We start from the raw sequence: 22,293 nt of genomic DNA, 5'->3' as shown, positions 1-22,293 counted from the left end.
ATTACACATATATATATATATATATATATATATATAATCTACAAGTTGTTTGACCAATGATTTTCCAGAAATCTGAGATCATCCCGATCGCTAATAGCCAGTACCTACGCTTGAGTTCTCTCCAACGGGATCAGTTATCTATGTATGATTGACCTATCGTCATCAGAAAGACGAAAAAAAGAAGAAAAAACCAAAAAATAGTAGTCATTATGTCGTCTTGGATCCAACGTCTCATAGTAAATCTGAGACTTACTTCTTCTTGGCGAACAATGGCTCACCAATAGCCTTTCCTCTTAGCTTGACTCCCAGAGCCCTCTCCATCTTAGCCAAGATCTGTTGGTTTGGAATAGCTCTTCCGGCCTCATAATCGTTGACAATATTGGGCTTCTCGTTGATCTTGACGGCGAGATCTTTCTGAGTCATCTGTTTCTCCAACCTCACCTTCGAGATGGTTTTACCCACGCTTTGGTCGACTTTCTTTGGAGCTTCAATCTCATCACTTCTATCCAGCTTTGCTAACCTCTGGCCCTCAGCGCCTCCCTTGGCATTGGTGGTTCCCCACTTCTTTTCAACTGCAACGACGTTGCCCTGTCTGCGGGCAGAGTTCAGTTGAGCGGCAGTTCTGACAACCTTATCACGTGGAGCAGAGCCTCCAACACGGGCCTTGGAGCCAATAACAGTAACAGTATCCCAATCAGACATGATTATTCTTAATTTTTTGTGCTTTAATGTAGAAGAACGGTGAGTTCAATGAAGATGGTAGAGAAGCTTTGGGGAAACTCTAGATTTGCCATCAAGTCGACAAGATAGAAGGTCGTGGAATTATGCCAAGGTCGTGTGAACATTCCATGACCGGTTGTAATTTGGCAGACACTTATGGCTCCTATAAACCGCACGCGCATGTGTCTCTTCAACGATTGCAGAAAGTACAGAACAAAGGAAACAACGGGTGCCATGGATCTGCGAGCTATTTTTCCGGATTCATTGCTAGAAATTGATGATTTGGCGAATTTTGTGGACCAATTGAACAAAGTGGAGCCAAGGTCAGTGGCCTTCTTTGACGAGTCGCTGAAAGGGTATGCAGTTCTCAGTGCCAATGCCGACACAGATACCATTTTGGACACAGAGACAAGGCTACGAGTCAGAGTATCGCTGATTTTGAACGGTGCTGAGATCCGTCAGAGTAGCGTGCGAAATTTGGTGTTTACCAAAGAACAATTGATTCTACAGGGCCATTTTCAAAATACCAATTACTTGATCTGGAAACTAGAATTCCCCGTGCTGTCGCCAACCAAAGCCGTTCCTCATCAGCAGATTCTGATCTCCGCTCTTGTGGAGCCAGGATATATCTCTTCAAATTCTGGAGCGAAACTTTCCCGAACAGAGACTTTGGAAGATCTTAAACCAACCGTTCAAGGAAACGTTTTAGAGGGGATCACATCTACGTTCAAAAATAGCTCAAACTCCACGGCGATACCAGTGATCTCAGAATCGATACTTACCCAGCAGAAGTCGCAATCTGGTGAAAAACCGAATGGAATACCGCAGGACTCGTCCAAGGCTGTGAAGGCAGATGTGATACTGCCAGTCTATCCTGTTCTACAAATGAAGCTGAAATACACCAGATTGCTTGGTAAAAGCAAGCTTTTGCTGGCTACACTGGAGCTGGGCATTTCCAAGTATTTTGTCAAAAATAGGCTTCCCGTACAGGTTGACGAAATCAGTTTCTCTCTTCCGGACGGAAGTGCTATTCCTCAGATGCCTGCCTCAATCACGTTTCCCCTTCAGTTCAAAGACTCCACTCTACATCTCACATACCGATTGGTCAGCGATGACAATAGTTCATTGGTAATGCCGGCGGTTATAACAGTTACAAGCAAAATCGTCCAAGGCTCGTCTACCAGAGACATCTGCACTCGTTGGTCTACGAAGGTTGATTTTGGTATCTCACATGTTCCGTCTTCTTCAAGTGCAAAACTTAACAGTTCTCCAATGGCTTCAAGAACATCTGTCGTATTGCAAAGGCGAAACCAAGAGATGAAAAACTCACTGAAACATAGCAGTTCCAGTTTAACTCTGCCCTCAAGACAGAACACTGCGTATATGAAACCACCACCGAACTCTCTATCGGGCTTGCGTCTGTCATTTTCTGGAACCACTATCACGAGGGTGGGAGAAAGATTCAAATGGAAGGTACAGGCAGTCAATAACAGCGAGAACACCATACATGCATCGTTATTCATACAATCGGCCGTTTCACATGCTTTCGAGAAGAGCATGCCCCCAATACCCATACCCATCAACCCAGGACTGAACGACAAAAGAGATGCCATATCTATATATCCGGTACCTGCACTGTTAAGTGCGTACAGTTCTTCCAAGCTGTCTTCGAACGGTATTATTTGTCTTTCCAATAACTTAAGACTAGGGCCAATAGAGCCCCACTCTGTGTTCGAAACGGATATGGAGCTCATGGGAATTGAGAAAGGATTGTTCAATCTTCAGGGCGTCAGATTGGTTGATCTTTCAACGAGTGAAACTTTTGATTGTGGAGGTTTATTGGACGTTCTGGTCAGTTAACAGTGAATTTTCATTTCACCTAAGCCTCAAACCAATCCTCTACGCAATGGTCTCACTCAAAATGGCGTGTTCGTCTATATACAAAGCCCACAAATCAATCCAAGATCAAAATGTTCAACAGCTCTCTTCTCCGCTTCTTGAGCGTCCTGAAGCTGGAGGTCGACAGAAGTCTGATTCGTGACACTTTTGGCAATGGCACCAACAAGTTTTCAAACAATCCGTAGATGACTGCAATTGAAACTCCCTTTTGCTCATAAAGATGCCTGAAAAAGGAGCACAGAAATATCAAGAGGTTGGCTCTACCTGGGCTGATGGTATCCAGCAGATAAGAGACTAAACCTTCCCTAGTCTTGAAAGATTTCTTGCCCTTATAGTATGTGTTGATCAGATAAACTGACATGTTCAGTGGAATGACGCCGTCTTTTAGGTTCTTCATGAGCAGGTAGAACATGTTGGCAACTGACCTGGTTCCCTCTCTTCTTTGCCCTGAAATGCTGTCAAATTTCGCAATCATCTCGTAATCAATGGATCTACCTTCATTCACATCTGCAATGATTTCCTGTTCCAAGTTGCTAAGAATGACAGCTTGATTCAATGTGTCCAGTCCAGACCAATCCAGGGCTCTGGTGAACATTTGTGGAAACCCTTTATCCATCAAAAAATCTGTGAATTGACAAATGTTCTCGGGGAGACCGCCATGGTTGCTTGCATCAGTCAAATCGTCTACAGATTTCCCGAGGAATGTTGGTAAAACGCCAAACTTGTACGATAGGAAAAAGTCCTGACCATCACCAATGCGAAGAATGTAGACCCCCTCAAGTGTACTTGCGCCAATCGGAGCTCTAGCTTCTATCTCCAACTTCTGAGAAGCACCGGCAGCAAGCGTCCCCGAACTTGGAATTGCCTTGACCGAACTCGTGAGAAACTTGCTTCTTTCAGAGGAGGCAGCATGATAATGACTTCTTCGAGGTCTTGGAGAAGATTCCCCATCATCCAAACGATTCATCATCATTAACGTCTCACCAGAAGTGTCAAACAACTTCCACGTGATGTTCGTTTCACCGTTATTCTTCAATATTGAAGATACCACTAGGGGTGTTAATACGTTTACATCTCCTCCGAGGTCCAATGGAGTAACAGTCACAACCGGTCTCGAGCTGTTCTCAAGAGCATCCAGTTCCTTGTAATATCCAGCCAATAACGCCTTTCTTACCGGCATATTGATATACGGCACACGGACCTGGAAATCAGAAATCACAGGTCTGTGATCGGACGATTTCAGCTCCGGAACATTGCTGTAATGAGTCTGTTTCAATGTCTCGTGCTCTGAGAATAACACTCTATCAGTGAAGGATGGAGTTCTCAGATAATCGTAATCATCGGTGGTATCCACATACTTGTAAGTAGGCATGAACTCTATGGGTCCCTCACACATTCCAATGAAAACTTTCTCTTCAGATTTTTCTCGCAGAAGACTGTCGTTTTCCAGAAGCTGCTGGTAGTTTTTGTTTTTGACAAGATGTTGTGCGATCTCAGGAGAAAGCCCAACACGGTAGTTCAAGTCTCCAGAGATGAACAGGATACCATCTTGCTGCTCACCAGAAGCATAGGAAATCATGGAAGCATCGTCATCCAAAGTCAGGGCCTGAACAGCGTTTTCCACATTCGCTTTCTTAGCAGTGTCAAGTGAACTTCTGGGAATGAAGCTTTCGTCTTCGTCACTACTGTAATCCAAGCTAATTCTGGGATTTGGACCCTCTGTGACAGCATTCAGTTCCTCGAGCGATTCACTCAAAATCTCGTCTTCTTTGTCTTCAAATGCAGCAAGAGACACTTTATCAGCAGCTAATCCAAATCTGTGTTCGATATCATAGAGTTCTGTTCTCCGTCTCAACAGAGCCGCAGCACTCTCACCAGCTGCCAGATGACAATTGATATGCTGAAAAGTCAAACCGTCCAAGCCGGCAGAAAAGTCTGCTCCGAGGACAAAGCGCGTAGTAATTGCACCTTTGTTTCCCCAAACTCCCAGCAGCCCAGTCCCAATCGTTTGGCTTTCCACTCTGGAGAACTGCTCAAACCAGGTCTCTTTGGTGACCACGATGGTAGTCAGTCCAAGAAGAGCATTTGTAGACAGCACACGGTACCCCTCATTTGGATCCAACTTCTTCAACGAGTCAAGAAGTGCATTGCACCATCCCTCAATTGCGACGGGGGAATGGTGTAGATTCTTCGCCGTTAACGGAATCGTCTCCTGGAACCCGCAAATGTAAACGTCTTTCAGTGGGCCTCCCTCGGGGTCTCGGAGCAATCGTGAAAAATCCTCAAACGACTCTTGTTCGTACAGGAGCTCTCCGTGGAGATTCCACGTCAGTATTCTAATAGTCATGTCCCTGGGCTCCAGTATCTGGTCCCTACTCTTGGCAAGGAAATCTGTCACTTTGGTCAATGGATCGTCCGCTGCCACCATGGACTTAGTTTGGCTGTTTCTTGATACTCTCTTTGATCTTCTGTTGCTATGTACGGAATTCCTGGAAGAGGTTGTGGGACGCAGTAATGTTGGTGTCTTGGCATTGACTAGCTTTAATCCCTGGTTCCAGGAAGCCAAAAAGGCATTTGCGTCTGTCTCTTGTTCCAACGGGATAGTTCCAGCATCAACACCCGCGACCTTCAATGTAATAGTAGCTTGTTCCCTATCAAAATCAAAGCTCAAAATATCCCCGGAAGAAAGGTCTTTTAACCCGTGGGCTATATCATTGTCCTGGAGCTGGTTGACTGAGAATTTAGGCACTTCCTCGTCATCATCTGGTGGAAAATACCACAGTGTTGAGGTAGTCGAGTTCAATCTCATTTCCAGCAAAACCCCATTGAAATTGGGCAAAAACGGATATAGTTCAACGGACAATTGGACATGCAATTCTCCAATTGTCTTGTTGAAGCAGATTGGACTGCAGACTTTAAAGGCGTGCAGATCTCGATATGACACTCCGGGGTTGAACCGGTTGGTTATGCGGTCGGAACGAATTCAATTTCCAGTTAGAAGATTAAAATGAATAAGATTGCAAAAAAGTTAATATTGAAGTGAATATAATTTGGATTGTTGGTTACCACTAAATTCTCCGGTCATGGTTTCACATAAAGTCCTTTCAAATAGCCCATTGACAGAACATTACCATGCATGATATTCATGAGTTGATCTAAGTTTACCCTCTTTCCTGCAGAAATATCGTGCTCTTTTTCAAGTCTTTCAGTGGCTTCTTCATTGATTGCGTATGCCTCAAAAAAGTACTGGTGATCGCCGTGACCGGGAGGCGGACCAGGCCCAAAATAACCTATTCTGTTACCAGCACCCCAACCCCACTTAAGCAGTCCTTTTTGCTCGGGCTCTGACTCAGTACTAAACCAGCCCTTGCTGTATTCAGAGGTCTTTGGATTGATCCCATACGCAATGAAATGCGTGCCTTTAATAGGAAGTGGGACGTCGATATCCTGCATCACCCATACTAATGACTTGGCCTCTGCTGGAACATTTTTGATGCTCAGAGGAGGGCTAGAATTCTCACCACCAGATTTGACCCCTGCAGTATATGGTGGCATGTATTCGTCCGCGGCAAAATCTGGACTTTGGACAACAATTGATTTCGGAACATCCACAAATCTGGCATCATTGAAGATGAGTTCGTGCTCCTTATTCCTTTGGTTGTACAACAACCAGGCCAACGCCCTAATAAATGGACTATCAACCATCTTTAAGCTGTTCCAGTTTGTGGGAAAAAAATATTGTGAAGGCGAACGAAACCAGGATTGTTGTACCCTTTATATGCTCGTTGCTGCTGTTGGCCTCGGGCGGCAATTTCGGCGATACGCGTGCGGCTCGTGCGGCGCCTCGGCGTTACCATAAGATTCTCTGGGGATGCGTTTCTGTGGCCCACGAAAACTCATACTTCAGAAATATTCCAAATAGCAGTGTTAAAATGGAGATATAGTAGACGAACTCTGCCGGCTGACGCCATTTTTCTTCCAAAGAGGGTCTCTGTGCGACCAGAAGTCTCCAAAACGACAGAGGCAAGATGTAGTATCTGGGCTCAAAGAGAGGTGATGGAACGATAGTTGCCAATACACACACAGTGAAAACCAAGGCCATAATTTTACCACATCCGGAGGTGGTGAGGTCTTTTCCAAGGTTCCTTTGTGGTGTGTTGGCCCGCAGGATGCTGGACTGCACCACATATGTGGAGAAATGGTACACCGGCGATAGAAGATACTTCGAGTATGTATTGCGATCAATGAGTCTTTTCCAGATGTAGAAGGTGTAATGCCTGTTATCTGCCAGAATAAATGGATGGACCACTGTGAACTTGTAGATGATGAAGTTAATGAGCAGAATCTCTACCAAAAACCACAAAAATCTCGTAGGCGATCCCACTGAACGCAAAACATACTGCCTCACAGTTTTCCAAGAAAACCACACGGGAACGCTAAGACCTGTCATGAACGTGAAACAGTAAAATACTTGTACAAGGTGAATTGAAACAGCGTGGTTCTGCTTGTCACCAACGGTGATACCACCATTCCAATAGACAAAAGCGACGAAAGCTCCAAAGTTTAAGGCAAACGGTACAAGCAATTGTGCACTCTCAAATGCACATATCACAAACTGTTGTGCTTCTCTCAGAAAAGAGCTACTGTGGGCTGATACTCCAGCACGCCGGCTCACAATAGCAGCTGCCACGAACGCGTTCCAGACGATATTCGTCTGTCTGAACCAAACGCTAACAAACCCCAGAATAGAAGCCAGTAACGAACTTAAAAATTCAGACGAAAAAGGCGGGTTAAGTGCAAAAATGTAGGATGTGAAGATGAAGAATGTCGACCACACGTCTGTGTAGAAAAGAGTGGAGTATACTGCAAGAATCGGGCTCAAAGCAACCGAATATGAGCCTATATTTAGTGTTGGTGATCTCCATTTGTAATATATAGTCACCAACACAATGAGACTCCATCCAGTAAAGTTCAAACCTCTCAGATGGCCTAGCGAGCAGTAGTCACCGTCACCAACGTAAGACATTCCTCGGTTGTAAAAAGCCCCCAGTACGTACAAGCCTGGTGGAGTGGTGATTTTTGGGTCCCAATGCTTGAAATTGCCCTCGCAATATTGCTGGCATTGAGGGACGTGGAATATTTCATCCTGAGAAGAGTGTTAGTGGCTTGAGGCCAGGGCATAACAAGTATCTCATGTGTTACTCACGATGAATTGATAATCAACAATTTCGTTGACATTTTCAAGCCAATACCCCACAAAACCAATACTAGCCACCCCAGATATGAGATCGTAGATCATTTTGGTGAATTAGTTGAGTAAAAGAAGAATGGAGTAGCGTTCTTAGCGTTGTGCGTACCGATTTGGATCTGGAAGTGCACCAACAAAAAAGCTCATCGCTCATCGCCTTAGACAGTTATGAAATGTTTATCTTTAGGTCGAAGTTTGACCCACAGGATCGAATATATTTCGGCAGCAATGCAGAATATAAAGCCATTTTTCAGGCAATATTGGCTGGTTGCTTTCTTCTGGCTTCTTCGTGGTGGCTTGTGTAACAGCGAATGGCCCAGTCTCTCAGCAACGAGGGCTACTGCATTACGAACACAACGGGATATCAGCAAGAACATAAGTATTAACGAGGACGTGGTGATAGGAGCCAGATTGAGCACGCTCTTATGGGATGTGGATGGATATCAGAATAGTACGCTGGAAAATGTGCGAAATTTGCTGAATGTTGGTGTCCAGGCATTGGTGCTAGATGTCTACCTGGACGAGAGTACTTTGCAATGGCAACTCTGTCCGGCCCCATTGCCAACGAATTCTGATTTTAACGTCAGTTCTCTGAAATACAATGGAGCCACATATGTATGTGATCGCTATCTCACGCTTGAGGGACTGCTTGATGTGGTCAAGACATTTTTAATTGAGACAGATACGAATCTTTCAGCCAACCTACTGGACCTTGTGTTTGTGCTGAGATCTATCTGGCCCTCCTCGGACCCAGTTTCTTCTGCGTTGCTCGAGTCTACCAATACCTCCCTCACGAAGGCGATTTCAAGCGTAGGTTTGGGCAGGTTGTTTCTATCGTCAGATGTCTCGCCTGATGCAAGATCTAACTATGATTTTCCGACTCTGGACAACTTTCTGTTCTCAGAAAACAAACGGGTACTTCCAGTGATAATTAGTGATTATCTCTCTTCTAATACCTCTTACGAAATTTCTGATGACGAAAGCGCTTTTTTTGTCAAAGGAAAAAACACGAATGTTGCTTTCGAGCACTTTGGAGACCTTGAGTGTCAAGGTCGAGTCTCCGAGTCTGAAGTGGAAGACACTTTGAATTACCAGTTCAGATTCGCTTACGACGACGAAAGTTCGCCTTTTTCAACAGATGACTTCAAAAGTACCCAGCTGTGTGGTTTTACTCCAATTCTAGCATCTCCGATCCAACCACTTGAAGACATCTCTTCATTCCTGGACTATTCCTTCTGGTCATGGGCACCTGCAGAACCGCGAAACCTCACCTCCCTGCAGAAGTCAGTCAACTCTACACAAACAGATGTGTCCAGCTCTAGCGACTTATACATTAGCAACTGCGCTGTTGCTACGAGTGATGGATGGAAAGCGACCAATTGCTACGCGAAGCACTACGCTGCCTGCCGTAATGACACCGACCCCTATGATTGGTATATCGAGACCAGTTCGAAAATGACATATTTTGAGGCAACTGGTCTATCTCAGGGGAATCTCAATGATGTTGATAACATTTGCCATGATGGGGCCAAATTCTCATGTCCCCGTGATGCTTTCCAACAAGCTGCCTTACTACAAGTTATTGAAGCCAAATTTGGTGATGAGGAAGTACCCGTATGGATTGATATGAACTCTATCTCTTCGATGAATTGCTGGGTTACTGGTGGTTCCAATGCGGCATGCACGTATCAAAAGATCGTGTCAAAGAGTGTCTTCAGTCAGATGATCACTCCCACATGCGTATGTGCATTTGTCCTATTGATGGCTATGATCATATTACATTTTGACAGAGTGCCTGTCCAGACAAACAGAAAGTATTGGAAAAGGACTTTGGACAAATACTCCAAGAACGAATATGAAGGTGTGCCGTCTTGATTTGACCATCGGTTCGATACTTCATCTAATGACCCCATGATCTTTGCTTACTCCTTCTGATAGCTCGATGATCTCGCTTCCGAAAAGACCCCTTTCCTGCGATCCTGATGTCAACCATATGCTGGACTCCCAAAAGTCATAGAATCTCACCGATTGGTCGTTGATAGCAGTGCATATGGACTTGGAATCTGGGGATTGGACCGCGCTCAGCACCCTCATACCACTGCTAGCTGGGACCTGAACCACTGGCTTCATTGATGGATACGAGTAGACACAGATCAGACACGGCTCTTCAAAATCGCTGAACCCGAATGTGGCAAGAATCTGTTTCTTTGACTTTGACCATACCAAAGAAGTGATTTGGCCTTTAGCATTGAAAGAATCTAGTAAAGTACCAGAGTTTGCATGCCAGAACTTAATCATGCGGTCTTTTGAACCGCCTCCCGTGGCAATCAAAGATGGAGACCAAGGACAATATGCAATTGCCTTGACTGCGGCCTTGTGGGGAAGATAGAATCTCAGTTGTGGGGATGCAATGTCTGAGATGTCCCATACCGTACAACAGTTGTCGTTGCCGCCAACTGTGATCTGTTTTTGGTCTCTACTCAATGCTATGCCACAAATTTGTTGTTGGTGACACCTCATGGACAATTTCACCGAGAATTTGTGCCCCGTGGGTGTCGTCTCGACCTGGTAAAATGTTATGTCACCCAATTCGTCACCCGCAATGAATATCTTGGAGTCTTTGAACCAAAGAATGCAGCTGACTCCAGTACTTGGCCGTAGAATTTCTGACCATTCTACCTTGTTGTTGGAAGGCGTGCACAGAATTATTCTTCCTGTTTTAGTTCCGATTGCCAACAAATCGTGGAACGAGAAGGAAACGCAAGTTATGACTTCGTCATCGTTAAGATCCACAGGAACAGTCTCCCCGATCTCACTGCGGACATACACGGCGCAATTGAGTCCAACTGCTACTTTATTGGAAGTAGCTGACCACGATACCAAATTCGAGTAGAAGTCATTTCTTAATCCTGGAGCATCAAGAACCTTGAAAGAGACCTCCGGTTTGGCTACTTTCTTCTTTTTTGGGTTCGTTTTCACGTTCAGGGAGAGGGACAATTTTGGAATACTCCCCATTGATATAGGCGAGTGATTATGGCGTCTTTTTGACTTGGTTAACGAGACTGGAGAATAGCACAGTACTCGTTTTCCAGAAGGGAGCCCCAACGCTTGGGCAAGATCATTTTGAGCAGCCTTTTTAGACACTTTCTTCGTCGTTTGACTGGCCGAATGGTTACTGCCTGACCTTTCAGCGCCCTGTGAAGCTTCATCGAGATCACCTATGTTGAAAGTTCCGGCGGTTATGCTTCTAGGATCATCCTCATAAAATAGCAAGCCCCTTGTGCCATTCCGTTGAACCCCCAGATGTAAATGGCGCCTGCCGTTGAAAGCCTCGTCTTGTGTTGTGTGCTGTACTGGCGTTTGGCTTTGGCTGTTGGCAGATATGTGGGGGATGAACCGGTCAAGGATAGGATACGTACCGGATGTGTGCCAGGCACCTCTCCTTCCCGAGCTAGGAGGGGTCAAATATGACATGGAGAATGGGTATGTGGTGGTCTTGTTGGAGAAACAGACTATGAAGGAACAACACTTGAGATGTGGTGGACGAGGGGGCCGCACACAAAGCCGCACGCACACGACAGCTTGGTTCAAGCACGCTATCATGCAACGTCTAGATTATCAAAGATTAAGTCGTTATCGTTATCGTTATCGTTATTTAGCCCATATAGCTATCCCAAATTGGAACAGAGACATCACATTCACCTTTAATGCCACACAGCATTCATATGCTGAAACTCTCGGCGTGGAAGTGAAACCCACAATCCCTTGCCCACAGACTCACGTTGTTCACCAAGCCAACAGGTCCAGCAGCAACGACCCAAATTTTGTCCTGAGACTGACTGGGATTCGCCAGACGATCATTCCTGTGTCTAATGAAGCGTTCATTCAAGAAGAGCTCATCCTCGTCTTCGGTGCCCAGTAGCTTTCCATTCGACTTCTTGTACTTAAGACCGGAATTGCTCTTCTGTTTGGTACCATTAACAGGTATCTCATTGCAGCAAACACTCTGACCCGTTTTGAGATCGACCAAAGGTCCGATACAACTGGATTTAACACACCAGTTATAGTAGAACACACCCAATTTGGGGCGTCCGAATTCAATGCGACAGCTCATGTTCCCGAGGATCCAGTAGTTGTCCAGCTTTTCGGTCTGAATGGATGGAGATCCAACTGGAATCAACCCTGCAGAAAATCCAGAAGACAATGCTTTTGATGATACTCGACCCAACTTCGGATCATAGCAGAACTCGTTATCCTTGTTTTCGCAAATTCCACTGCTGTCGGAAACCTGTCTGGGCCTGTCGCATGTTCGGTCCAAATCAACATCGACGTTTTCAAATGTGTTCTCTTCGGTGAAGGAGTACGTCGCTTTGTTTCTCAGAGAGCCCGAGCTGTTGCGATGTTTTGCCGCTAGAGCACTTCTATAGTGCTCTTTGGGAGAAAGTCCGGACTCCAGATCGTCATCAATGGCACTGCCATAATAGTAATTATAAGGGTCTGATGCCAGACTATCAGTTGCTGAGAAATTGCGTGGAGACTTAGCAGAAACATTTGGAGTTGGCATGTTGAAATCAATCTCGGTCTCTTGATTCAACACCCTGTTCTGTTCTCTGATGTCCCTCTCAGATCTCCTTCTCCTTAATTCGGCGGTGTCAGCCATGAACGCTTCCTTCTCAAATGTATCATACTTTCCAGTGATGAAAATGTCAATGCAATCGTCGTCTGTGAAGATGTTCTGGTAATAGTTCAACACCTTCAAGTCTTCGTATTCTCTCACGACCCAGATGATTTTAGCCACGCATCCGTTGTAGTTCAGGATCCTCATGACAGGCAAGGCATAACTTATGGCCGATCCTCCCACGATAATCAGGCATCTTTTGGCCTTGACGTTGAACATCAGCGATCTTGAATTTCCCCTTCTCCTTGGCTTGATAAAACGAAGATACGGCAAGTAAGCTCCGGTTAGGAGGTACTTTTTCTCGTTGTTCAGCTCAAAGGCGCCTTTACGGATAATGAGCTTTTGCGTTTCGTCTCCAGCTAACGTGGAGAGCGTGAAGGGGTGCTGGATTGGAGCCAGGTAGTTCTTCCATAGCGACTTCAAGCGAAACGACGGATCATAGTCTATCATGCGAATGTGACACCCAGGGATGCCAGACTTCTTTGGGATTCCCTCGTTGGGTATTATCACCAGTTGAATGTTTGCTGAAATGTCCACAACATCCAACATTGACGCCTTTGTCATGGAGACTCTATAGTATATCTGGTACAGCAGGATCGCGGTGTTCAATGCGGTGATATATGGAATTCCTGGTCTTGCGTGGAAAAAGAGCGAGATCACAATGATCCAGGAACAGATGTAATGGTTGATGAAGAAGAAATTGTAGTATTTTCTTCTGAAAAAAGGCAGCGAAGTCACCACAATGATAACAAATGCAATAGTGGCCAATATCCCGGTCACATTTTTGAACTTGAGCAACTTGTACAGCGTGTGTTTCAAAGTCATGTACCATAAGTACAGACCTGTGTGGGCCAATCCCATCAACACAACCAGTCTGGATAACCACTTGTGAATGGGTACCAATGATAGATACAGCGTATCTGGTAGGGGTGACGGTCTTAGAGTAAGAAAAAATATCGTGGGGAGACAGTAAGTAGCCACTCTTCCCAACCTTGCTGCTAAGAAATGGAAGTCGCCATACACTTGCAGGCACGACAACACGCCCAGCACAGGAACCCAAAAAAGTAAAATTTTGATCACGGGAAAGTTCACTGTCAAGACATTACTTCTTAGCCGTATCGTGTTGATTTTTCCTGTGATTCGCGAGGTCAAGTTGTAGAGAAATTGGTCATACAACCAGGCCGATAAGGGGATCCCAAGCACGAACAGCAGGGAGACAACAAAGGTGATATACCCATACCGTACCGTGATTGTTTTCCGGGAAATAGAACCGTCTTCGCCTTCTGATTGGAAGAATATTCCCCCAAACATGACCACGGTTTAAAAAAAGAGAGGATCAAGTCCGGCGCGGAGACAGATAGACGACTATCGTAGTATCATATCATGGGACAAAGGACAGAGCCTCAAGGCTCAGCCGCAGAAATGGGATCCCGGACCCGCAAGCTATCTGATCTATCAGATAAACCCAAAACGTACATCCTTTGTCACGTGATCCGACGGGGGGCTGGTTAGCCCTTAATGCCCTAAGTTTTTTCCGCTTACTGGATGAAAAATATTTGGTGCATCTGCACGACCAAAGGTAATGAGGAATGAAAATTACACTCTCAACACTTTGAACAATTACCAGCTTTTTCAAACGTCCAATAAACAGACTTATCAAACATGTCATTGCCTGCTTCTTTTGATCTTACTCCAGAAGACGCCACTTTGTTGTTGGCTGCTAACGCTCACTTGGGTTCCAAGAACGTTCAAGTATGTATTCATTCCGTCGAGTTGGAGGTGCAGAGGGTAGAGGGTTACCAGGTCTAGGTATTTTTCGCCAGTGAGCGTGACAGAGTATATTCCACAGCATTGGTGCATTCAAGACAATCTGGAGCGTTTTTGATATTTCGGAAACGTATATTAGGGCTTGCTTGTTACCCAGAAATTGAAGGTCAACTCAGAGATCCAAGGTTTTTTCATCTCAGGAACGCCAAGCTACTGTCCCTTGTCTCTCTTTCGCCAGAACTGCATTCCCCTATAAGCCGCCTCAAATTGCATCCGATTTTCAAGCAAATACTAACAAAGCATTTTTTTTAGGTCCACAACGAGCCATACGTTTACAAGACGAGACCAGATGGTGTCAACGTCATCCACATCAACAAGACCTGGGAGAAGATTGTCTTGGCCGCTAGAATCATTGCTGCCATTCCAAACTACTCCGATGTTGTTGCCGTCTCTTCCAGAACCTTTGGTCAAAGAGCTGTCTTGAAGTTCGCTTCGCACACTGGAGCCACTGCCATTGCCGGCCGTTTCACCCCAGGTTCTTTCACCAACTACATCACCCGTTCTTTCAAGGAGCCAAGATTGATCATTGTCACTGACCCAAGAACTGACGCCCAAGCCATCAAGGAGGCTTCCTACGTCAACATCCCAGTCATTGCTTTGGCCGACACCGACTCCCCATCCGAGTTTGTCGACGTTGCCATTCCATGTAACAACAAGGGTAAGCACTCCATTGGTCTGATCTGGTACTTGTTGGCCCGTGAGGTTCTGCGTATCCGTGGTACTTTGCCAAAGAGACCCGAGCCATGGTCCATCATGCCAGATTTGTACTTCTACAGAGACCCTGAAGAATCCGAGCAGGTTGCTGAGGAGGAAGCTGAGGTCGAAGAGACCGTTGAAGGCCAAGCCGAAGCTGCTGAAGAGTGGGCTGCCGAAGCTGCCGAGGAAAACTGGACACAAGAAGACTGGGCTGCTGAGAGTGCTGAGCCAGCCGCTGCTGCCACCGTCGCTGGTGAATGGTAATTTGAGAAGAAGAGGTGTATGTTTTTTACTTGAAACTTGTGCAAAAAGAATACATAATATCTATTAGGATATTCCGTATGTAGAGTTGGATCTTTGTAACTGGTTGACAATTCGAACTTCGAAATTTGACATTTGACATTTGAAATTTTTAGTGCAAAACTCCAATGTGCCCACCCGTCTTTAGAGAGGTGGGCGGTGCTTCAGCCGTTTGCTTACAGCGCCAGTGGCTCGTGCTATTCTTGGCCCTTTGGTGGTTGTAGACGCCAACGGGACTATCCACAGTCCGAAATACTTGCCAAAAATTGCCCAAAATCCCCCTGTTGGACTATTCACTCCCTCTACGAGCCTGAAAACATTATCAGCATCTGTTCTCAGGCACATTTCTCAGGCTATACTACTGATCGGCCCCTCGTTTGAGTGAAGCCTGAGCTCGGTTGTATGAAGAGACGAAATCCAAGACAGCCTCGAAATATTGGTGTCAAAAAGTCTTCTCCGTGGTCAGCCTTTCAATTCAAAAACACTCGTTTTGTTTATTCCTTCGGGTGTTGTGTTTCGGTACTGGCTATCAAGACCTTGGGTGGACTCACGTATATCCATCACAACAGTTTGGCGCTGCGCTTGTTCGAGGTATTTTTATTCTTGAGCGCGCCTTTTGTGTGCTTGTTGGTGTTTACCAATCATTTTTTGATCAAAGAAAAGTTCTTTGTGGAAAACAAGCGGTCCGTCGAGAAGCCAACTGTGTTCTTCTTGCACGAGGAGCTCAAGACCAGGAGAGGGAGCTTCTAGAAAATGGTGCTTAATGTCTACTGGCCGAGTACTCTTCGAAGCAATGGTAATGCTAGACTTTTAGTTGGCTACAAATCGCAAAATGGTGAGAATATAGTGGTGGTCTCTGCTATAGAGAAGAGCTGGCTGAGCATTCTCCAAAGACAAACAGTGATATCAAATGAAACCTTCGAGCTCTCAATTAAGTTTCCTGCCAGTTCGAGTCTTCGCTTGTCAGTGGTGGGAGTTCTGAATTACGAAAGTTTCCATCTGCTCGAATTTGACATGCTGAAGAAAGACGCATATCCCCTCATCCACTGTCGCAGCTACAATCTCATCGTCTTCAATCCTCCAAACTCCAAGAAGCTGGAGTATTATGCCACGCATCCTGCTGAGGTTGACATATTCTGGTCTAGTTATGAACTGCCTCTCAAATCTCAGAGCAATCAGCTTCCCGAGGTTGTGCAGCCTGAAAGCGAATACGGTCGCAAGCTGGCACAATATAGCTCGAAGAGTTTGCCTAAACGGGCTACATCTGAGCTTGACCTTACTCTGAGACACATCAACTTGAGAAACTATCTATCAGCAGAGCTGGACAGTTATTTGAAGAAGTATCTGGAGGTTTCTACTTGCAATTCTCGCAAAATAGGGTCCTTTTCCCTGGTACTCTATGCATTCTCGTGGGCAGCCAAGCTGATGTCGTTTATCGGTAGTTATCTCGCTATTCTTTCCAAGTTTCCGTTGAAATTGGTCAACTTCATCATCATTTCATTGATCAATATCTTGTCGTACAGAGTGGGCGACAAGTCTCTATCCACCATCAGTTTTTCGTGTCATCAGGTCAGAAACAGTCTAGCTAATCTTCTGCTCTTTCCTGCTCAATGTCAAAGAATGCGATCAGCAATGCGAGAGTCGGAGTACTCAATAGCCACTGGATCAGCTCATCTCTCGACTGAGTACATCAAGCTGTATAACACTGGCTGGTTATGGGTAAACGATATTCTTTTGGGGGTGGTGATATCCAGGTTCCTCACTGATCACGCTGATATCATTTCCAGCTCAAGCAAGGAGATCATCAGTGATCTCCTCACAAGAAGACTCAGCTACCTGATCAGATGGCTGATGAACTCGCCTGCTGGTTTCAAGCTCAATAACGAACTTGCTGGATTTTTGGGAGAGCTCACACTATGGGTCATCAAAATATGGGAAGACTCCTTGATAGACACCCTACTGTCACCTCATATGGTAATGATTCTTGTCACTCAAATAGCACTTGCAACCCAATTCATGGGTGCTTCATTTTTCATTAGTGTATGGCTCGACCTGATGAATATTTTGGTGTTCCATGTGCGTTGCTTCTACTTTGCATCTACGAGAATATACCACTGGCAACTGGATATATTAAGGTCTCTATTCCGACTGTTTTACGGAAAGAAGTACAACCATCTGAGGAAGAGAATTGACTCCAACAACTACGAGCTTGATCAGCTCTTTTTTGGAATCATTATTTTCACCATATTACTGTACCTACTGCCCACTGTTGTGGTGTTCTACCTGACTTTTGTTCTTGCTCGCCTTTCCCTTTTCACGCTCACCGCTATGTGCCAGTTCCTTCTGATCGGTCTGAACTACATGCCTTTGGTGGTGTTCCTTTTGAGACTTAAGCGGAAAACCGGCCTTCCAGGAGGTATTCTCTTCAAGAATTTAGATAACTCGTCAGCTGAGTCTGTCGGTGTGTTTGAACTCAAAAGTCGTTCGCTATCGCTGGCAGAAATTGCAAAATCGCATGCCAAATCTGTGCTAAGATTCAATATCAGAAACCTACAAATGCACAGGAGCGCTTTTCCTTCGGGTGAGGTGGAGCTTGAATGGAGCACCCTATCACCAATGGTGTTGGCGAGAAACGTAGCGTTTGGAGACCCAATCGAAAACTTCTCATACACCACACTTTTTTGACGGCTTCTTCATGTCTTGTATTAATATTCATTCATAATCGATAAATTCATTTTCATTTATTTAAACTTTTAGAAAAAGAGCACCGCTGGCAGGAATTTGTTTTCGGGCTGAAAACGCAAAGGGTATCGGTGAGAAGTTAAAATACTCATGCAAGTCGACGCATGTCTATGCAAGTCGATAAATGTCATGAGGATAGCCAGGAGCATCACCAGGTCAGGACAAACTCCTCAGCAAAAGCACCACCGGTAGTGTAATCTTCAAGATCAGTGACCAGTAAGGTATTATTGGCAAATGAGAAGTCAATCTCTTCACCCAAAAACGTGACGTTGGAAGGCTTTGAGTCCACTCCGAGGATGGTGATGTTGGCAAGAGGCTGTGAGGCATTGAAGTTACCGTAGGCAGCAGAGGTTAACGAATGGCCTTCGGCAATGAAATCAACGTACAGAGATTCAGTGATATTCACTGATTCACCGTCATCCAAATACAGTTTTCCACTGGCATAACCATCCAGATCAAGGGCGACAATCAAACTGAAAGGATTTTTTCTCGAGTCGTGAATTGTGTAGCCTGGCTCTTGCAAAGGCAGGATGTGGCCACCTCTCACATGGAGAGGAATATGACCCAATGGAGCATCCAGAGTCTCGTTGAAGCCAGCCTCAAAGTCCTGGGCTTCCTGGGTGTACCAGTCGTAATAAACTTCGGTCTCTCCAGAACCAGGGAAAACACCTTTGACGGTATCCACAAGTGGCTCCAGAACGGGAGTGACGATAAGAGCGTCACCAACGAAAAACTGTCTGTCAGCGGCACGCAATGATCTGTCTTCTGGGAATTGCCATGACAACGCTCTCAGAATTGGCAAACCTGTAGTATGAGCCTCTTGGAGCAAAGTGTAGTAGTAAGGGAGCAAAGAGTATCTTATGCCAATGGATGTCTTGGCAGCCTCGGTCACATCACTCCAAACGTAAGGCTCTTGAGATATAGCCCCAAGCACATTATGGTTTCTGTAGAATGGGAAGAATGAAGAGAGTTGAGTCCATCTAGAACACAGTTCACTGTCCGAATTACCATTGAAACCGCAAGTATCAACACCAAAGAAAGGAATTCCGAAGATTCCGAACGAGAGTGCTTGAGGTATGGAAAAGTACATCCATTGCCAATCGGCGTTGTTATCACCACCCCAATGACCAGCCCATTGACCAGATCCTGCAAAAGTTGAACGGGTGATGATAAAAGGCCTCTTATTTGGTTGAATTTCCAGAAGAGCATTGTAGGTAGCATTGGTCTGAGTGTAACCATACAAGTTGTGAACGTCATACTCCAAAGTGCCATCAGCATGGGTTGCATTTGGTGAAACGTCGTGAGTGGCAATATCGTAATTACCCTGCCAGTTGTAGATAGCGTATGGAGGATAATTAATATTTCCAACACCTGTTTCGAGAGTGTTCTTGGAATCAAGTGTAGCAGAGCTGGTAGATGTTGCTGTGGAAGAGGAAGACGCAGTTTTGGCAACAGAGGCCGAAGACGCAGATATAGAGGACTCAATTGAATGGTACTCAGTCTTGTTGGATTTTGAGAAGCCTTCTGGGTAACTAGTAGGAGAACTTCCCACCACGAAAGGTGGATGAACTGGGTTCTGAGTGTAGTTCTCGGAGCCGCATGATCCGACGCAGAACGACGAAACTTCGTTCATGTCCAGCCAGATACCATCAAACTCTATCGTTTTATACCACTCTGCAAAAGACTCTGTCCACCATTCCTGCGTGGAATTGGCAAAAAAGTCTGGGAAAACGGTGTATCCGGGCCAAACAGCTCCAATGTAGAGGGATCCATCGGGGTTCCTTAAAAAGGTTTCCGAAGAATTGCCGCTTTCGAACACAGTGTAATTGTCAGAGGCATTATTCGGATTGGGTACGTAGATGGCAGCATCAACAATTGGAACATAATGTTGGTGATCATCGTGAATTGTATCCAAAAATTTCTTGAACTCCTTAGCTGGGTATCTGTGAGGGTCTGTGGTGAAATCTTTGTACGAGTCCATATAGTCAATATCACTCCAGATCGTCTCCAGAGGAATTTCAAACTTCTTGAAAGTCTTAACAACTTCATCCAATTCCTGAATAGTGGAATATCCCCATCTGCATTGGTGATAACCCAAGGACCAGTATGGCTGGAAGCCCGGAAGGCCGATCTCATGCACGTATTGCGAGATAACCTCCTTTACGGTAGGACCGCTGAAGAAGTATAGATCAACCACTCCACTGAGAGCTCTCCATGTGAGAGCTTCCTCTTCAATAATCACTTCTTGGGCGGCACTAGTTCTCCAGTAGACACCATGAGTCGTATTTGTGTCGTATCTCTGGTCGATGTAAAATGGATGGGTCCCATAAATGTTTCCGTCAATTGGATCCCCAGCATCGTTGGCAAAGAGAGTCTTTACTGACCCAGGTTCCTGCACGAATCCATGGATAGACTCACCCAATCCAGTGATAGTGTGGTTAAGTGGGAGAGAGGTGTTGAGTTGAATGAATTGGTTGGAAAATACCAGTGGATTTCCAGCTGTTGAGAACAACTCCTCACCAGACGAAGCTCTTAGGATTGTGAAGGTGAATGGGTCCTTTTCATACGTGAAAACCAAATCAGCATTGGAGAAAGAGTAAAACTCCGATTCCGCCTTGGGCTTGAAAGCCAGATGCTCAGGTAAAACGTACACGTCAGACAAATCCGTAGGCTCGATGTGAACATTAAGTCTGTTGTCAGACTGATATTCCACTTTGAGAGTCAGGGAATCAAAATCGTAACCATAGATATTGGTCTCGTTGATCAGCTTCAGCTTGGCCTCCAGCCCATTCTGGGTGTAGTGGCTCTTGACGACACGATAACCCTTTGCCAATGAGTTGGCATCGGCAGCAGTGGCATTCAGAACATTTGGAACCTGAGCACTTCAAAAGATAATAAAGTTAGTATGGTTTTCTACCGGCGAAAAACTGCATGTACGATCGGAGAATCGGAGCGTAGTGTCATGCAGCTACCGTATGCACGCTCGACCGCAGACCTTCCCCAATGCGGAGATATTGCCTGACGGTCCAAATGTGTCAACGAAAATTCACTTACACTCCCCAGGTAGCCCAATCCGCGACCGAAGGCAGGGCACTTGCTGAAGTCTGACTAGAACTCGAATTTTTCGAAGAGACAGGAGCTCCGCTTACGAGGTCGAAAAGTGAGGACCAAGCAAACGCTTGAAAAAATGCTCTTTTTAGTTGCATATCGCTCCTTTCAACAATTGAGACCCTTTGTGGCCATTGTAGAACAGGGGAACTTGGGCATATTTATATTTGATATACCTCAAAAGTCAAATTTTTGAATTATATGTCAACCCTTTACCCAATTGAGTCTAGTAGTTCTCGATTAGGTGATACATGAAGCGTAATTTCATTTCTGTAGGGCTCCGGAAGCGGGGATACATGAACTGGGAGATGATGCCAGAAGTACAGTGCCTTGCATTGGCAAAGAGGCAAAGTCAAGAGATCCTCGAGCCATTAACAAGTTGTAGTCTTACGTTCGGAAAACTGTTTGATGTCCCGTAGAAGTTCTGAAAATTCTATTGGTACGAATTTTGCTGATTCTTAGAGTTCTTGAGGTTCATACCATTCGACTTTAAGTCGTTTTACCACCTGGTTCAATCCAACAGAATATGTATTCAGCGATTCTCGATTATTGCGGGGCAGAGAAAACATATATTTCTGATTTTCCCCTGACTTAGAGAAATCCTAATTGAGCAGGGGTCTCGCTGTAGAGGAAAAAGGCAGGGCGGACGTGGGATATGGTGGTAATTGCCAATACACTCGCTGATGTAGTGAAAAAGCTTCACAAAACAAGGTGTATATAATTCCGGTAAAATGCTCGTTATGCAAAATACTTAAATATACGAAATGATAATTATTATTGTGACAATGCTGGGGCTCAAATTGAGATGACCGTCACTAGCTTGCTATTGCATGAAGGTTTCCTTTTTTGCTTTCTCCCCACCCAAAGTCCGCATTAACTTCATGCACTTTTTTTCCGATGAATCCGGTATCCTGAAGCTAGAAGACTTAGCAGCTTACCTCTAGTACAGGAAAGCTACATTGGTGTTGGAGATGTGGGAGTCATTATGCCTTCGGCCTAGCTGTGGTCAATTGAGCCGATTGCTCCACCTCTAGCTGCGGAACATGGTGATAGGCGGCATGGCATGTTGCAACTG

General features: G+C 45.2%; 12 protein-coding genes across 12 annotated transcripts; 5 read left to right on the top strand and 7 right to left on the bottom strand.

Moving 5' to 3' along the window:
• Window positions 1-249: 249 nt before the first annotated feature.
• Window positions 250-702, bottom strand: KUCA_T00000877001 (uncharacterized protein; the record flags this gene model as incomplete). The annotated part of the gene is made up of 1 exon (XM_022605458.1): window positions 250-702. The coding sequence occupies one exon, from the start codon at window positions 700-702 to the stop codon at window positions 250-252; it is 453 nt and encodes a 150-aa protein (XP_022456925.1).
• Window positions 703-876: 174 nt separating this feature from the next.
• On the top strand, window positions 877-2,580 carry KUCA_T00000876001 (uncharacterized protein; the record flags this gene model as incomplete). The annotated part of the gene is made up of 1 exon (XM_022605457.1): window positions 877-2,580. The coding sequence occupies one exon, from the start codon at window positions 877-879 to the stop codon at window positions 2,578-2,580; it is 1,704 nt and encodes a 567-aa protein (XP_022456924.1).
• Window positions 2,581-2,674: 94 nt separating this feature from the next.
• On the bottom strand, window positions 2,675-5,428 carry KUCA_T00000875001 (uncharacterized protein; the record flags this gene model as incomplete). Its single annotated transcript, XM_022605456.1, has 1 exon — window positions 2,675-5,428. The coding sequence occupies one exon, from the start codon at window positions 5,426-5,428 to the stop codon at window positions 2,675-2,677; it is 2,754 nt and encodes a 917-aa protein (XP_022456923.1).
• Window positions 5,429-5,700: 272 nt separating this feature from the next.
• On the bottom strand, window positions 5,701-6,324 carry KUCA_T00000874001 (uncharacterized protein; the record flags this gene model as incomplete). The annotated part of the gene is made up of 1 exon (XM_022605455.1): window positions 5,701-6,324. The coding sequence occupies one exon, from the start codon at window positions 6,322-6,324 to the stop codon at window positions 5,701-5,703; it is 624 nt and encodes a 207-aa protein (XP_022456922.1).
• Window positions 6,325-6,469: 145 nt separating this feature from the next.
• Window positions 6,470-7,645, bottom strand: KUCA_T00000873001 (uncharacterized protein; the record flags this gene model as incomplete). Its single annotated transcript, XM_022605454.1, has 1 exon — window positions 6,470-7,645. The coding sequence occupies one exon, from the start codon at window positions 7,643-7,645 to the stop codon at window positions 6,470-6,472; it is 1,176 nt and encodes a 391-aa protein (XP_022456921.1).
• Window positions 7,646-8,035: 390 nt separating this feature from the next.
• KUCA_T00000872001 (uncharacterized protein) lies at window positions 8,036-9,742 on the top strand (the record flags this gene model as incomplete). Its single annotated transcript, XM_022605453.1, has 1 exon — window positions 8,036-9,742. The coding sequence occupies one exon, from the start codon at window positions 8,036-8,038 to the stop codon at window positions 9,740-9,742; it is 1,707 nt and encodes a 568-aa protein (XP_022456920.1).
• A 21-nt stretch (window positions 9,743-9,763) lies between these two features.
• KUCA_T00000871001 (uncharacterized protein) lies at window positions 9,764-11,470 on the bottom strand (the record flags this gene model as incomplete). The annotated part of the gene is made up of 1 exon (XM_022605452.1): window positions 9,764-11,470. One exon carries the CDS (start codon window positions 11,468-11,470, stop codon window positions 9,764-9,766), a length of 1,707 nt encoding a protein of 568 aa, XP_022456919.1.
• A 118-nt stretch (window positions 11,471-11,588) lies between these two features.
• On the bottom strand, window positions 11,589-13,856 carry KUCA_T00000870001 (uncharacterized protein; the record flags this gene model as incomplete). Its single annotated transcript, XM_022605450.1, has 1 exon — window positions 11,589-13,856. The coding sequence occupies one exon, from the start codon at window positions 13,854-13,856 to the stop codon at window positions 11,589-11,591; it is 2,268 nt and encodes a 755-aa protein (XP_022456918.1).
• Window positions 13,857-14,207: 351 nt separating this feature from the next.
• KUCA_T00000869001 (uncharacterized protein) lies at window positions 14,208-15,332 on the top strand (the record flags this gene model as incomplete). The annotated part of the gene is made up of 2 exons (XM_022605449.1): window positions 14,208-14,297; window positions 14,625-15,332. 2 exons carry the CDS (start codon window positions 14,208-14,210, stop codon window positions 15,330-15,332), a joined length of 798 nt encoding a protein of 265 aa, XP_022456917.1.
• Window positions 15,333-15,770: 438 nt separating this feature from the next.
• On the top strand, window positions 15,771-16,118 carry KUCA_T00000868001 (uncharacterized protein; the record flags this gene model as incomplete). Its single annotated transcript, XM_022605448.1, has 1 exon — window positions 15,771-16,118. One exon carries the CDS (start codon window positions 15,771-15,773, stop codon window positions 16,116-16,118), a length of 348 nt encoding a protein of 115 aa, XP_022456916.1.
• A 3-nt stretch (window positions 16,119-16,121) lies between these two features.
• On the top strand, window positions 16,122-18,053 carry KUCA_T00000867001 (uncharacterized protein; the record flags this gene model as incomplete). The annotated part of the gene is made up of 1 exon (XM_022605447.1): window positions 16,122-18,053. One exon carries the CDS (start codon window positions 16,122-16,124, stop codon window positions 18,051-18,053), a length of 1,932 nt encoding a protein of 643 aa, XP_022456915.1.
• A 205-nt stretch (window positions 18,054-18,258) lies between these two features.
• Window positions 18,259-21,316, bottom strand: KUCA_T00000866001 (uncharacterized protein; the record flags this gene model as incomplete). Its single annotated transcript, XM_022605446.1, has 2 exons — window positions 18,259-20,992; window positions 21,165-21,316. The coding sequence occupies 2 exons, from the start codon at window positions 21,314-21,316 to the stop codon at window positions 18,259-18,261; spliced, it is 2,886 nt and encodes a 961-aa protein (XP_022456914.1).
• Between the last annotated feature and the right edge of the window lie 977 nt (window positions 21,317-22,293).

This window comes from Kuraishia capsulata, genomic scaffold, assembly GCF_000576695.1.
Source record: "Kuraishia capsulata CBS 1993 genomic scaffold, Kuraishia_capsulata_scaffold_1, whole genome shotgun sequence".
Taxonomy (NCBI): Eukaryota; Fungi; Ascomycota; class Pichiomycetes; order Pichiales; family Pichiaceae; genus Kuraishia; species Kuraishia capsulata.
The sequence above is the reverse complement of the archived record's forward strand: the minus strand, read 5'-3'. Positions and strand labels throughout refer to the sequence as shown.